The 14,561-nt window shown below is 45.2% G+C and overlaps 1 protein-coding gene across 12 annotated transcripts in view; it reads right to left on the bottom strand.

Moving 5' to 3' along the window:
• POMGNT2 (protein O-linked mannose N-acetylglucosaminyltransferase 2 (beta 1,4-)) overlaps nucleotides 1-14,561 on the bottom strand; it is a 55,483-nt gene that overhangs the window by 15,785 nt on the left and 25,137 nt on the right. For 11 of the 12 annotated variants that reach the window (XM_021525890.3, XM_085569404.1, XM_085569415.1 and 8 more), the window contains one exon: nucleotides 8,444-10,762. The exons of the other annotated variant lie outside the window; for it this stretch is intronic. In XM_021525890.3, the coding sequence (XP_021381565.2) occupies nucleotides 8,934-10,670 (1,737 nt within the window). In that variant the 5' untranslated portion in view covers nucleotides 10,671-10,762 and the 3' untranslated portion in view covers nucleotides 8,444-8,933. Of the gene's footprint in view, nucleotides 1-8,443; nucleotides 10,763-14,561 lie in introns of those variants that run through there. 12 annotated transcript variants of the gene reach the window in all.

Here is a 14,561-nt window from a genome sequence, read left to right as displayed (position 1 = left end):
TGATGGGGAGCAAGGCCAGCACATCCACAGATTCTCCATGGTTCTTTGACTTGGCCAGGAAACAGTGGAAGAGGACAGGGAAGCTGCCACCAAATGCAGAGAGGCTTTAATTCCACTTTTGCAGAGTCCAAGAGCAAACTTCTGAGGTGGGAGGTGATGCACCAGTCCCATCCAGACCTGGAAAAGCCTGGCCTTACACCACTGGTGCAAGCCCACCTGGCCCTTTCTCTGGCTTGCTGCTACTCTGCTGGCACCAGGGGAGCGGCTGATGAGAGCTGGCAGGAGCCTGGGCACATGTTTGAAAGCCGGAGAGAAACGGGAAAGATGTGGCATTAATTATGATGGCTTGGGACCAGCTGGAACTGTCAAACTGAGTTAACTGAGGAGAAAATGACTCACAGATCAGGGATAGGGTGTCCTGGTGGGCTTGGCAGGGGACACCAGATGAAAACCACCACCATGTGGCCAACCTCATGCTCTTTTCCAGCCTCAGCCCTGGAGCATCACCCTGGTGTCACCATGGATGCACCCTGGATAATGGGAAAACAGAGTGGGCCCACTGTCAGCAGCATTTTCTTTTGAAGCCATGCCATCACATATAGGATCCCACTCTGGCAGACTTTGAGTTGCCTTCTTAGCTAAACTGGGAAATTATTTACCCTGAGCCACACCTCCAAGTGAACAATGGCAACTTGGTCTTGGTGGTGCCTGGTCTCAGGCAATTAAATTAAGCTCAGTGAAGCAGTCCAGAGCCTCATGGCTTAGTGTGCTGTAGGACCATGGCTTCCAGTAGGCAGGATCTTGAAAGAAACACTCTACATCAAGGTCTGAAATATTTGGAGCTCTTGGCAGCTGGAGAGCTGTGCTGGGGTAGCAGCAGGTGTACAGCAGGTGAGCGTAGAGGTACCAGTGTGGTTATTTAAATGCTTTAAATGGAAACAGACAAAACACTTTAAAATAAATTGCACTGGGGTTATGCTTCTTGTTGCCTCTGCTTCAAGCTGCAGATTTGCAATCAGTTTGCATTTATGGATAGCTTACATTTTTAAAGCATTTCAAAACATGCATTTCCAGTCTGTTTAGATTTCGTGGAGAGGAACGGGCTCCCCTGTGAGTCAGGCAGCTTCAGAGTTAAACAATAAACAGATCCCTTTCACAGTGACTGTCAGACTTCCCCTGCTGCTGTACATCCATGCAAAGGTAGGTAGGCTCCCAAGGCAGTGCAGGTGGGTGTAGTCCCCTCTAGGGCAGAGCCCCAGCAAAGGTGGCTGTGCCTGCAGCGCTGCACACAGGCTTCATGGAGCTCCACGTTGGTCTCTGTCCCGGTAAGCAATGACATTCAAGAAATTGATTTTTGTTTATTCTGCTGCAATCCGTGTGGTTGTTTACATGAAGGATATGAAAAAAGCTATCTGACCAGAACAGGGATAAAAAGGGAAAAGCTCCATGCAGCTTCACCTGGACACACTGACTGCACCTGGCTGTGTTCAGGCATGTTTGCTTGCTCCTGAAGCTGTTGATCACCTAATGGTGATCTGATTTTCCTACAGATCATGTGGGATTGGCTGTAAGATACTCTTTAATTCCACCAAGTGGAGAAGGTTTCCAGGTAAATGGCTTATCTGGCCAGGAGCAGCACAAACCAAGGTGCACTACTACTCCCCATGGGTCATTTTGTGGGTCTTGATTTCCCCTGAAATGTTACTGCTTTGAAACAGAGCTGAGAAAGCAGAGCCAAAATCCTTGCTTAGAACTATGCAGCTTATTTATGTGTGGTGCTTACCCAGGTGGCCCTCACCTGAGCTACTGGTGAGGATGCATCAAACTGGCCACCAATATGCTCTTGCTTTTCATGGGATAAGGATTAACTCAGCAGGAGCAGGGTAAGAGCAGGGGTGCTCACCTTGGGAAAAGCCACATCAGCAGCTGTGTCCATCACAGCCTGGCGTTACACACCTACCACCATTCCCTACACTACTGCTACAGGAAGTGTACTCTGCTGGTCAGAGTATTCCCAAACCTGGGCTGTAAGAAATAAGTTGTTGCTTTGGTGTGTTTTGTTTTGGGGGTTTTTGGAGTTTTTTTGGGTTTTTTTTTTGTATTTGTTTGTTTGTTTGTTTGTTTTTCCTGAGTAGAACACTCAAATTACGTCCTTTCTCAGAAAAGTGATGATGCCTAAAAGGGAAACATGCAATGTAGAGAATGCAGCTAATTGCTCTTTGGTAGTTTTCTTTCTGCCTACCAGCTTTGCAGCACAGTTTTGGGAGGAAAAGGCAGCCCTGAGACTTCCACTTAAAATTTGGCACTGGGGACAAGCACTATCAGGTCAGCCAATATCTCAGCCCTTCCTCTAGCCTGGGAAAAGGAAAATGGCATAAGTAAACCAGTGTCTAATCAGAACTTCTTCCTCTAGACCCTAATCAATTGTTGAAAATCGTGTCAAAACCAGTTTTGAGTGTAAAGATAGCACTGGAATTTACATATTTCATCAAAAATTCTCCCTAATAGAGTTTGGTTCTTTTGTTTTACTTGGTTTGGTTTTGTTTGTTTGGTTTGTTGTTTTGGGTTTTTTTTGGTTGTTGTTTGTTGGTTTTTTGTTTCTGTTTTTTTTTTTTTTTTTTTTTTTTTTGTGAAGGAAAGAAAAGATGTCAGAGAAACAAAATATTTTTCACAAAAGCAGTTGGGACATGTGACTGGTGTTTGGCCCTTTGGAGCTGCATAGCAATGGCTCTTTGTCCACTTTATCCAAGGACAAGCATCTTCCAGGCATCAGCAATAACCAGATTATGTCCTACAGAGTCACCTCCTGCCCAAAATTTAGCAAGTGAGAGGTTGGAAAAGAACAAGAATGCTAAGCATCTGAAGCCTTCACTCGAAGACAACCAAATCCCATTCTTCCCCCTAAGCAAAGAGCATATCAAATTGCTCCTCTGAAGCACCATCACCCTCCTGAAGAAGGAATTTGGAGAAAGAAGAAAGGAAAGAGATTTTTCACAGCTGTCTGGCTCTGAAACTGACAAGTATTCATGTGTGGAGGAAAGCACCTTTCTCTGTCAGAAGGAAAGAGATGAAAAAGAATGCTTATGAAATATGGAGGGCAGCACTGGGCAGCACTGTCCTGCAGAAGCACTGCTGTCAGGGGCTTCCTGGCCACAGCTGGAGACACACACGTGTTTTCTCATGGAGCTCTCCCCCTGCTCCCCTCTGCCCAAAGTCCAGCTCAGATTTTTGATCTTCTAACGGCAAAACAGAAGATGGAATCTAAAAAAGAGCAAATAAAAAAGACAAAGTAATGGAGAATGATATAAATCTTTGAAACAGAGGAGCAGGATTGGGATGAGGACTTGTACAAACAGCAAATTTTGGAGTCATGTGCCAAAACAAAAGGCTTTGATCTACAGTCCTCCATTGGTGTCTCACCTAAAAAATAGAGATCTTCCAGTAATTTACTCCAGATTACTCCCCCACATGCCACTTCCTTCTCCTCCATGTTTCTTGGAGTGAGAATCCCACAAAAAAACAGACACATTTCATGAAAACCTCGGCCAGATGGCCACTAGTGCCTCTACCCCACTAGGCAGCTTGAGCAGCAGCCTGAGCTTGTCTCCTCACCCAGGTCTGTCACACCTTGCCACCCCACAAGCAGACCTGGCCCCTGGGGCTGGCAGGTGGGGAAAGGTTCTGGTTGTTAGCACAGGTGAAATCACCCCAAAGCAGGAGACCCATCAGAGCCCACGGAGCAGCTGCTGCCCCAGTACCTATTTGTGGATAGCCACAGGAACCCAGCAGGACTGAAAAAGCAGAAACATCACACCGCTAGGAACATCCACAGGATAACACTGCTGGAAACCCAGAGCAGGAAAACAACAGTGCTGCTGGGGATGGAATGCCTGCAGACTCGCCCACCTCCATCCACCTTACCCACACGCTGGCTGGCTATTGCTAGAGGCCAGGAGAACATTAAAGCAAGGAGAGACAAAGGAGCAGGGAGTCTCTAGGGCAGGGAACAGAGATGTTACCCTGAGTGGATCTGTCGGTGGATGCTGCATTATGCATACAAGGACACGGCTAAACCCAGAAGGTAAATCGGGCAATTGGAGCGAGCTGTTTGAATGCACACCCAACAAAGGGAAACTCGATTAAATTTTAAAGGCAGCACACTTGTAAATGGCAGGACTAAGCAGCATTTAAAGGTGGCGACTGTTGCCAAGTTATTTTGAGCAAACAGGAGGCTATTCCATGCATCTGTCTGAACGTGCCAACAATTAATTTAGTAATCAGCATGTTCTGAAGGGACAACCTGAGAGGGTGACAAGCAGGGCCAGGCCCTCAATCAGTGCAAATTCACCATGGCTCTCTGTGTTGCAGCCAGCCCCACACTAGCAGAGGGTTTGGCTGAAAGCCCCTCAGGAGGGACACGCTGGGGGAGGTGACTTGTCTTACATAGGGACGGTGATGTGCCTCACACACGTGCAGATGGTGATGCTTCTCATACCACCCACAGCACAGATGGACTGTCAGTCATCACATTGAAAGCCATTCCAAAAGTGTGCCTCTCCCAAGTCCAGCAAGGGAAAATTAAGTGCTCTTTTATCCACTAAACCAATCTTACCTTACACCAGCATAGACACCAGAACCAAAAATATTATAGAAATAAGTCTGCTATTTATACAGCTCAGCAGAAGAGATACAGTAATAAAGATGCTGAAGTCACTGTTTTGTTCAATGCAAATTAAATGATGGTGTGCTTATAGAGTTTCTTTCACCCAGGGATCCCAGAGAGCAACAACCTCCTTGCTGTGGACCTGAACCAACTCCTGCCCTAAGGAGGCTAAAGGCTTGTGTCAGGGCCCTTGCCAGTCCACCTACACCAAATGTGCCTCTGCCTCAGAGCTACCGACACCAACAGCCTAGAGGGTGTTGAAATTAATAATATCCTAACTGTCTTCACTTAATTTGGGTCCTGTGAGGTGTTGGTGTCTTGGAACAAGCAACATTCACAGATCCCAGAGCACTGGATATGCAAAGCCCTAAGAGATGGTGGCAAAAAAGTGGCTTGAAATGGAAAGAAGAATGAAAATTTTAAAAATCAGCAGACAGCTTTAACAAATAATCCTCTTGTACATTTACTTTGAGTAATGTATTTAGCTCTTAGAGATTGAGGTGGTAAAACCAAAAAAGGTACTTTGCAAAGTCCCAGGTTACTGCTCTTAAGAGTTATAATTTCCTTAAGAAAAGGATCTGTCAAAAAAGAATCAGGAGAGGGGAGAGGAAGGAGACAGAAACATCTCAATTTGAATGCTGCAGACCCAAGTATTTTGATTAACTCTCTCCAGTCACCTTCTGAAGCTGCAAAACCCACCCTGGGTGACCAACCTGGGCTGCAACCAGCCGATCACTGCCTGCCCCTACCACCATGGAGGCATTACCATCAGCCTGCAGCTCCTGCTCCAGCACCTCGTGGGTCCAAGCCCTCCATTCAGTTCCTCTTCATCCTCACAAACGTCAGTAAGAGCCCTCCCACAGCCGCTGGCTGGTGCTTGCACTTGGGCTATTTAGAAGGAGATATGAAACTGCAGCCAGAGGGAATCCTCCTGGATGATCCATCTCTGCAAGCACGGACAAGACCAGCAGCAGTGAGTTCAAGACCAGCATCTTGCACTGCCCCCAAAGGGTTCTGGATTTAATCCCAGCTACTTCTCTTCTTCCAGAACAGCATGGTCAGACAGCACTGGAGGGCATAATGTATTCCCTTTGGGAGCAGAACCAAATGATGCAGCAATAGAAACTCCCAAGTCTTTTGCACAAAGCAACTTGTCAATAGGAGTCCCACAAGCTCACACAATGAAAAAATAGACTAATCCAGCTCCAGCCCTGCCTTCCTGCACATGAGAGATGCAGCCTCAGCTCTCTGCACAGAGAATCTGCATTCACTATAGGACAGAACTTCAAATAACGTCAGGCAAACATTCCTTCTGATCCGTCAAGAAGTGGCATTGACAAAGAGGAAGGCAAAGAGCCCATGGGACACAGGAGGTCTGGGCCTGAGAAATGCAATGGGCCTACAAAGCACTGATGGCAAAGTTTTTAAAATAAAAAAAATTTACTGTGGAAAGATGCCAGCACTCCAAAGCAGTTCTTGAGGTAGTATAAATCACCATAACATTACTGTGCCTAATTTATGACAGCTACAGGCGGCACCAGGGACTCTCACTGCTGTGTGCTCTGGCAGAAGAGAAATTCAGGTATAGTAGTGAGGTGCCAGCACAGACACTTTTACACTGGGCAGGTGTTGGAGGCAAATGGCAACATCACCAGCACAACTTCAGTGTTCAGCTGTCTGAGAATTTGAAAAGGAAAAAGCCTTTTTTTTTTCTTTTTTTCCACCTCATAAAGTACTCATAGCACTGATGAGGAAGACAGAACCTGAGTGTACATTTTTGGAAAGCACATTTGATTATCTTCTGGAAAAAATTAGTCTCTCTCTGAACATGAGACTGCTTCATGCCAGAGTAAAGAGCACAGAAACCCACATATATGATATTTCATTGCTCTGTAGCCAATTTTGTTGATTAGTCATTAGGATATGAGAAGAAAATAGTCAATGTGCTGTAACCAATCTGCAAATGTTATAAAATCTGCAATCATATGGAACTAATTTTAAGTGAAATGGGATGATCTACAAATTACAGGCATAGGATTACTACAAAAGGCATGGAGAAAACCAGGCAGGAAGGCAACAAGCAGATCAATATCCTGCTGAGGATGAACAATGGTTAGGAGAACACAGGCAGCTCACACACTCAAAGAAAATTATTTTTGAGAACTGATACAAAATGAATGCTGACTACATTTAAAATGTCCAAAGACTCATTCACTACCAAATAGGATACCAACAATACCACCTTTGCAAGAGCCTGCAGGATGGCCACTAGCCAGCAGGATGGCTTGACCTTCAGCTTGAATGGATGTGGGGATGTGGGACTGCTGCTAAACCCTTTTGTGAGTGGGAGCTCATCAGCCAGCAAATTCCTGGGGAGCTACAGGTCCTGGAGGCTTCCCTGAACATCTTGCTTTCACTGCCATCCTTTAGGAAATTTTTCTCACCTCAGCTCTGACATACATGGTGTGGCATGTGCAGCCACATGGAGACTTAGGGGCACAGCTCGAATACTCACTTCAGCAAGAAGCCCATTTTGTCCTAAGAAAACGACAATGGGAATATTCCCATGCCCCTTTAAAATGACAAGGCAAAAATCATCAGCTGGCAAGGTTAAAATTGCAAAGCAAATGCAGACTTCGGGACTTGTGTTCTGTTTCTTCCCTTCCTTTAAATCCTTTAAACACATTTGAAAACAGACATAATGAAAACTAATTTACAGAAGTAGCACTTGCCCAAAGGTCTGATGTTGTGCTGTATTTTGCTCATTTTTCAATCCTGTTTCTTGTCCAAATTTATACAGCCATTTGTACTCCCCCTCTCCTTAGAACCCATATTTATAATCCTGCCTTGAGATGCTCATCTATCAGCCCAGAAAGCAAGACAGTTATCGTATTCTTCAAATGTCCATCCAGACCTTGGGAGGAAGGTGTGGACTGGGAGGGAAAGGAGAAAAAAGCACTCTTCCTTTTGCTTCCACACTGGTTATAAACTATAGAGGATGCTAATATCTATCAGGGAAACATCTCACTCTCCTGCCCCTTTCCTTTTCCCCTCCTCAAGAACTTCACTTGTGACTCAGAGCCATTTTTCAAAGACAGTGCCATTTAGGGTCTCCAGCTAAAGCAGATCTCCAAAGTAGTCAGTGTGTTAGCCTGGCAATGAAGCCAGGCTCTGATCTCAGAGAAAATGAATTTAAGTCTACAGTAAACTACTCCCCCCACTGGGAATAACAGAGGTGTGAGTGTCATCAGCCTGATCCCTGCCATGTTCTCTGGCCAGCCCAATTCCCTGGCATATCTACCTGTTTCCTGCCTGACTCTGCTTCCTTCCACCAACATCCAGGAACACCTGTGCACAGAAAGCTTCCCTATGCCACCACCTGCCTATTCCTATTCCCCAGCAAAGCATGTACCTATTAGTAGCTATTATCAACCGATTATTCTGATGAAATTAAAAAAAAAAAAGATTTTCTTGAGCAGATTGCTGTAAAAGCAATCTCTTCCCCACCAGTTCTCCCAAATCACCCCACTCCTTTCTCACACACCTGCACATAACTCACAAAATGAAAAATCCTAAAGCACAGTAAATTATTTTACCTACTCCATCCCTTCTACCTCTTATCTGTTACTACAATCTTTTGCAATAGGGGTGCATTAAAATCTGATTTTAAACATGAAGCTGTAGTCTGTGGTCATTCTCTTCAGTCAAAATATAAACATAGGAAGCTACAGATACACATTTTATCACAGCAATGGGCAAATAATAAAATGCAGAAAAGTATTGAGGAGGTTTACAGCAGTTTAATGAAGGCTCTCGTACAAAATCTTGAACTCAAAGTTACAGTCAAGAATTACGGAAAAATATAACTCACAGTGAAAAAGCTGATGAGAATTGCCCACTTAGCCATGGAATTAACTGCGCTTTAACGCTGTGCTTAAATAGTCATCACACAATAGGAGCAAATTTAAATCACGACCAAGGTACACACAATTCACTTCCATTCTGTTTTCAATTACATGTATTCAGCATGTCATTTAACCTCTGGAAGTTACTCTGAAGAACACAGAGGTTTCTCTTTTTTTTTTTTTTTTTTCCCAAACACTCACTGGAAATAAATACCATTGAAAGAATACATGTGGAGTGCAATAAAATGGACACTTAGGCACTGGTACAGTCTAGTCCTCTTCAGCCCTCTACAAACTACAAGACGAGGTTTTAAACCACAGATGGAGTCGAGAGCAGATTAGAGCTGTACAGGTAGTGCAGCAGGTTATGTACTACACAAGAGCACATCTGCAAAAGGTCCCAGAAGATTTTTGTTGAAGATGCAGCGTATCCACACCAGGTATATCGTGAAGGGCTTAATGTTTTCTGAGAAGGTGTGATTCTGATGGGACAATATATAAGGCATGTAAGTGTTTTCCCCTTGCTCTTGTATCCATACTTCGTATTTTACTTCTCTGACCTTGAGATACCTCAGATTCCAAGGGATCTGCCAGGACACAGCAAGTTTAGCTTCACTCGTGCCCTGGACAGAGGCCTGGCACTTGGCATCCCTCACTTTGCCAGGGTAGAGGCTACCAGACCATTTCTGCTTCTTGGGTCCGGGCTTAGATTTCACAGTCTGCCTAATCACGTGTATGAGAGACGGGATGTTCACCTTTGTGTCCTGGTAGGCACGGAACAGCCACTCCGGGTTGCGGCAGCAGAGGTGCCGCGGCACCTCCGTGCTCTTAATGATGCGCTCCTGCTCAGCTTTGTCCAAATGAGCAATCCCACCCTGATCCCAAGGTCTGTCCGGGTAGGCTACGGTGTCTTCCCTGTCCATGTTCTGCCAGGCAATGTACTGCAGGTCCATGCCAGGAAGGGTTGCCAGGGTTTTGTAAGGGGTGTAGTGTTCGGGGTTGATAGCATATGGGAAGAGCTCCACCACGGTGGCCCCTCTTGGCAGGAAAAGCGACATGACTAATTGGGCCCCGTGCATGCTGACCAGCATGGATGCATTGCTGATCAACCGGACAATGTCAGAAAATGAATGCTCCTCCAGAGAGACGGAAATGGTTTTCATCTGAAACTCCTGAGCAAGAGCCAGGATTAGTTCTGCCTCATTTAGGATAAGTCTGTTGATTGTTCGACTGAAGACTACAATGTACTCCTCACTGGAGCTTTCCTCCAGGCTGATGTTCAGCTTCTGCATCATGAATTTGGTGAACTGCCTGATCTCATTACCAGAAACCAAGATGTTAGCCTTTGGCCCTTGTGGCTGGACAAATCCATACTGGTACCAGGTGGTGATTTTGGATAGTCCCACATAGGATTTGGTAAAGCAGAGGAGCCGGCCCAGGGTTTTAAGCTCCTCCCGGAGGAGCGGCTGCTTGTTACTCAGTAACTTGTAGAGGTCAAAGTGAACACCTTCACTCCACCCTTCCATGAAGAAGAGTCGTGCCTCCAGATCTAAGTCTGAGAATTGTTGCATGGTGTAATAGATGGGGAGGAGGTCATCATGAAAGACGTGCATCAGGTTGTCTGGGTTGAACCTGTTGGCAATCAGCGCCACATCAGGCACAAAGACTGGCTTTGGCATAAACTTCAGTGCAGCAGCTGGCAGCTCCACAAAGTTGAAGTACTGGGTGTTGTGATCTTCCACAGAGGAGAGGTCGAGCAGAGCCGGCTGGAACCTCCGGGAGCCCAGGTTGGGCAGCATGACGGAGGAGTTGCTGTGAAAGTAGACAAACTCCTCAGCCTCGGTAGAGTAGCAGAGGGACTCAAAGCGGCAGATGCGGTCAGTGTGCATCCTGCCAGTGCACACCATCCTGGTACCGTTCTCCACCAGGGCCTGCAGAGCTGCGTGGTAGTCAATCTGAGCCTCAGACAGCTCCTGAGACTGGCGCATGAGGACCAACTCCTCCTCCACCATGGCGGCATGATCGCACAGTCTGATGTACTTCCACAGCACGGCAGCGAGGATGGACACGAGCAGAGCATTGAACACAGCTGCTATGTTCATTCTGTAGTTAGATCCTAGCAGGATGACAGGTGGGGAATGCAATGGAGAGGGAACACATCATTAACACTCTTTGACATGGTGAGGGCAAAGACCTGTGGAAAATAAGAGAGGATCCTTTAAACATCAGGTTTACAGCTCCATCATAAATCATATTTTACAGACTATTCAAGAGAGTTTAGGCTTCTTTCAGTAATTTTTTTCCCTTCCAGGGAATGAGGAGAAAGAACAAAAAAAAGTGACAAAGCTCTCCCTAAAACTGTAAAAAAATATAAAGCAAAAAGAACTGGGAGCTGCTCTACAGGAAGGCTCCTGTCTCATTTTCATTTCTATGCTTTTGAAGAAGAAAATGTAAAAGACTTTAAGGATGAGCTGTATGAAGATCTGTTAGAAAGAAAAGTATGTTTTCTGGGACTCTGGATCACTCTGCTTTTTGCAGACCACTTCCACAGTGTGAGGAAATGGAGCACTGCAGTCACTGGGCCACCTGCAGAGGTCTGGGAGCCCCAGCTCCTCCTCCTGCTCTGCACACCTTCAGTGTGCAGGCAGCAATAGCTCGAGGAGTATTGCCAGGACAGATTTCGCTACACTCCAGTGTGCAATGTGAACTAGTGAACATCACATTCATTTTATCCAGGGGTGGGGGAAGGACTTGCAGGTCTACAGACTGCCTTGAGGGAGAATCCCCAGTCACTAGGGTGTTGCTCTGGCTGCAATCCAGGATCGAAGCCTAGGAACTGCCATTGTCTTCCAAAAGAAATACTGGCATGGAAGAGAGGAGAGCTATGCTCTTTATGAGAGGAACTGATGTGTCATTAAAGCAATCAGACCTTCATTTACTGAGAGTCTGGTTTGCACAGCACAGCCAGCCCTTATACAAATGATAAGCTAATGCATTTAAGGGTTTCACTGTTGGCATTTTCCCATTCCAACCTGAGAACCTTTTCTGTGCTGCTCCAAAGCCTCCCTGATTCCTCTTCTGTTACAGCCTGATGCCGTTTTCCTTTATGCAGAAACACTACTGGCTTATATCAGAGTATTGATTATAACTTCAGCTGTGAACTTCAATTGAGATATTGATTCACCTACAGAATTTATGGGCTTCAATTTTCATTATGCATTAAGATTCACTGCTAGTCAGGCTGTAAATAATTGCCCCTGTGACTCATGGGGAACTTCAGGAAGGGAAAATTCTGATTAGTATTTACCTCACTGGATTGTTTCTAGCTGCCATTTTTAAAGGTAGCAATTTTAAATTTCTTTTGGTACAAGTTTACCATTGGGGAAAAAAAAGCAATGTCTCAAGCACATGTTCTGACATCCCAAACATCCTTTAGCATTTTAACCAAGAGACACTTCTTACACGGCAATGTGGAGGAAGTTAGCCAGGCATACTTGGGACCAAAGCAAACACCTCGTCTACTGCCAAAGCAGTTCCATTTGAAAAGAGCTACTGCAACTTAAAAGCTTGATCCTGCGACTTGGGATTGAATGGAGAATCATGGAACTCAATGAAGTCAAAAGGGATTCCTATACCTCATAAGATTTCAACAGCCTGAGGGGTCTGTCTTAGGAAGAACTGAAGGTGTGTGGGAGTCTGAATAATGCCAAAGAATCAAGTGTTAGATGTAAGCCACACAAACTCAAGAGGTGATCTCTGGGGATCTGAGCAACAAATTAATTTCAATTTCTCAAATGAAAGAGAAATGACATAGATCTCCTTTGGCAAGTGATCTGAAAAACTGCTTCATTTAGAAACTCCCTAAAAGCAAGCAGCAAATTAAAAATGTGTTATTTTGATTTCAACCATGGAAAAAGAGGAAAGGGACCTAGAGTGATCATCTGATTATCAGGGCAGGATCAACTCTCCATAAACCATGCCCCAAAGATGCTTCTCTATCTCATTCTTAGTACTCATTCATCTCTTCAGCTAGCCTGTATCAAGAGAGGCATAAAGGACTTTTCTAACACTAAGCCTTTGTTTCCACCACAGCAATTTTAACCGGCTCTTGTCCCAGGTGCCACAGACATCCTGCACAGAAAAATGATGGTTTACATTACATCTCAATCTGTCCTCCTCTGTCAGTGGGGGTGACTGCTGCTCCTCATGGCTGTGCAACTCTCAACCAAGGCTATTCCATGGATAGCCTGGAAGAGAAAGCCACTGGGGACAGCAGTACATCACTCAGGTTCTGCTAATGCAGTCAAATCAGTTTTCAGGAAGAGAAAATTTTGATGGGGACAGATCCTGAATTATTTTATTGGTAGCAACTTTCAAAGCTTTATTTTACTTCTTCAGTGTCTTTGAAAAATGTATAATGATATCATCCAATTCTGTACATAACCTCTCCACTACAAACCTCTCATCTTGTGAGCACAGCTTTAAGTGACTTCAACAGCATCAGCAAGAATGGATTGAGCCCAGCAGCCATGTGCAAAGCCTGCTAATCAGTTCATGGAGGAGACCTTTAACAAGCAAGCACACCCTTAAAGGAAGGCCAGCCCGCAGGCATTATGAAATTTAACGTCTGTCAGAAGAACAAAGCACATGCAATTTCAACAGAGTCAATGCAAGTTGCAACAACTTGGCAGAGGGAAAACCATGATTTCTCTATACTCCATTATGGCAAGGAGAGTGTGTATGTGTGGGTGTTTCAAAGGCACAGGAAGCCCACAGTCCATAAAAGCACCACTGCTGCCACCTGCATTTGACAGGCATTTGGCTGGTGTGGAGCTCTGCCGACCATTACAAACCCCTTGAGCCAGACAGGTCTCCTTGAAAACAGCCTGTTCAGATGTTTCACCCCTGATTTGTTCTCTCCCCTCCAGCCCCAAGGGAAAGGCGTAAGAGGCACTTCAGAGATGCAGCCTGATGGATGCAGCCAATGTTCAGAGGTTAGCAATTCTCATTTCAGACTCTGCCACAGCCATACCTGCTAAATAGCTAGGAATGAACAACTCAGCTTTTTAGTAAAAATCACATCAAGGCCCTCTTCTACCTCTTCCCTCACTGCAGCTCTTTCACTTCCCTGCACTTAGCTGAAGTGAGTGTATGTGCTTTAGCAGGTGTCAGGAATATATGTTAAATGCTAGGAATGTTAAAGTAATCCATCTTCATTTCTGTTCCTCATTGCCAGCTCCTAAATCCTGGTCCATGCTGCTTCAGAGAAAGCTGCTTTTGATGGAAGTGAACAACGGGATGTGGACAGGAAGGGGTGTTGCAGGCAGAAATGAAAGGAGAATTTCACAGGTACTCAGAGAACTGTCTTAATTCTTTGCCTGTTTTCCCACATTTTATCATCCACTTTTTTTAAATCTGACACTTTCAGTGAAAACAGACCTTCAGGAACTATAATTTTTGATACCTCAGGGAATGATAGAGCATAAATAGTAACAAACAATCCCACTGTTTGCTTTTACATACCCAAGAGAGGCTGTACTGAGGGAGTAAAGCCAAGCAATCGCCCTCCATATCCCCTGGTTCCTCAGTCCCCCAAGCTGAGATCAGTCATAAAGTGCTGTCAGCAGCAGTAGACCTGGGATAAGAAACTTTCCCAGGAGGCAGAGGTAACACTGGAACAGGTGAAAGCATTTAGTTTTCCACCTGAAGAGAGCTGCTTCACAATAAAAGAAACTTTCATTACTAAATCTCCCTCATGAAATGGGTCTAGAGTTGCCACTCCCACTGTGTCATCAGAGAACATCCTAAGAACTGAAAGGCACTTGCAGAAGTGGCAGGTCAGACACACTGCTACTTTTCTTAAGAGCAGTTCTGTGCTCTTTCTTTCTATATAGAGGGCAGTCCCTAGATCAATCACCCCTCAAGCTGCCCACAGACCGCCTCCTTCCCATCCCTACCACCTTCATCCACCCTCTTGCTTCCCAGTGACACTG

This window comes from Lonchura striata, chromosome 2 (genome assembly GCF_050655825.1).
Source record: "Lonchura striata isolate lonStrDom1 chromosome 2, ASM5065582v1, whole genome shotgun sequence".
Classification (NCBI taxonomy): domain Eukaryota; kingdom Metazoa; phylum Chordata; class Aves; order Passeriformes; family Estrildidae; genus Lonchura; species Lonchura striata.
This window is presented reverse-complemented; position numbering and strand designations above follow the sequence as displayed.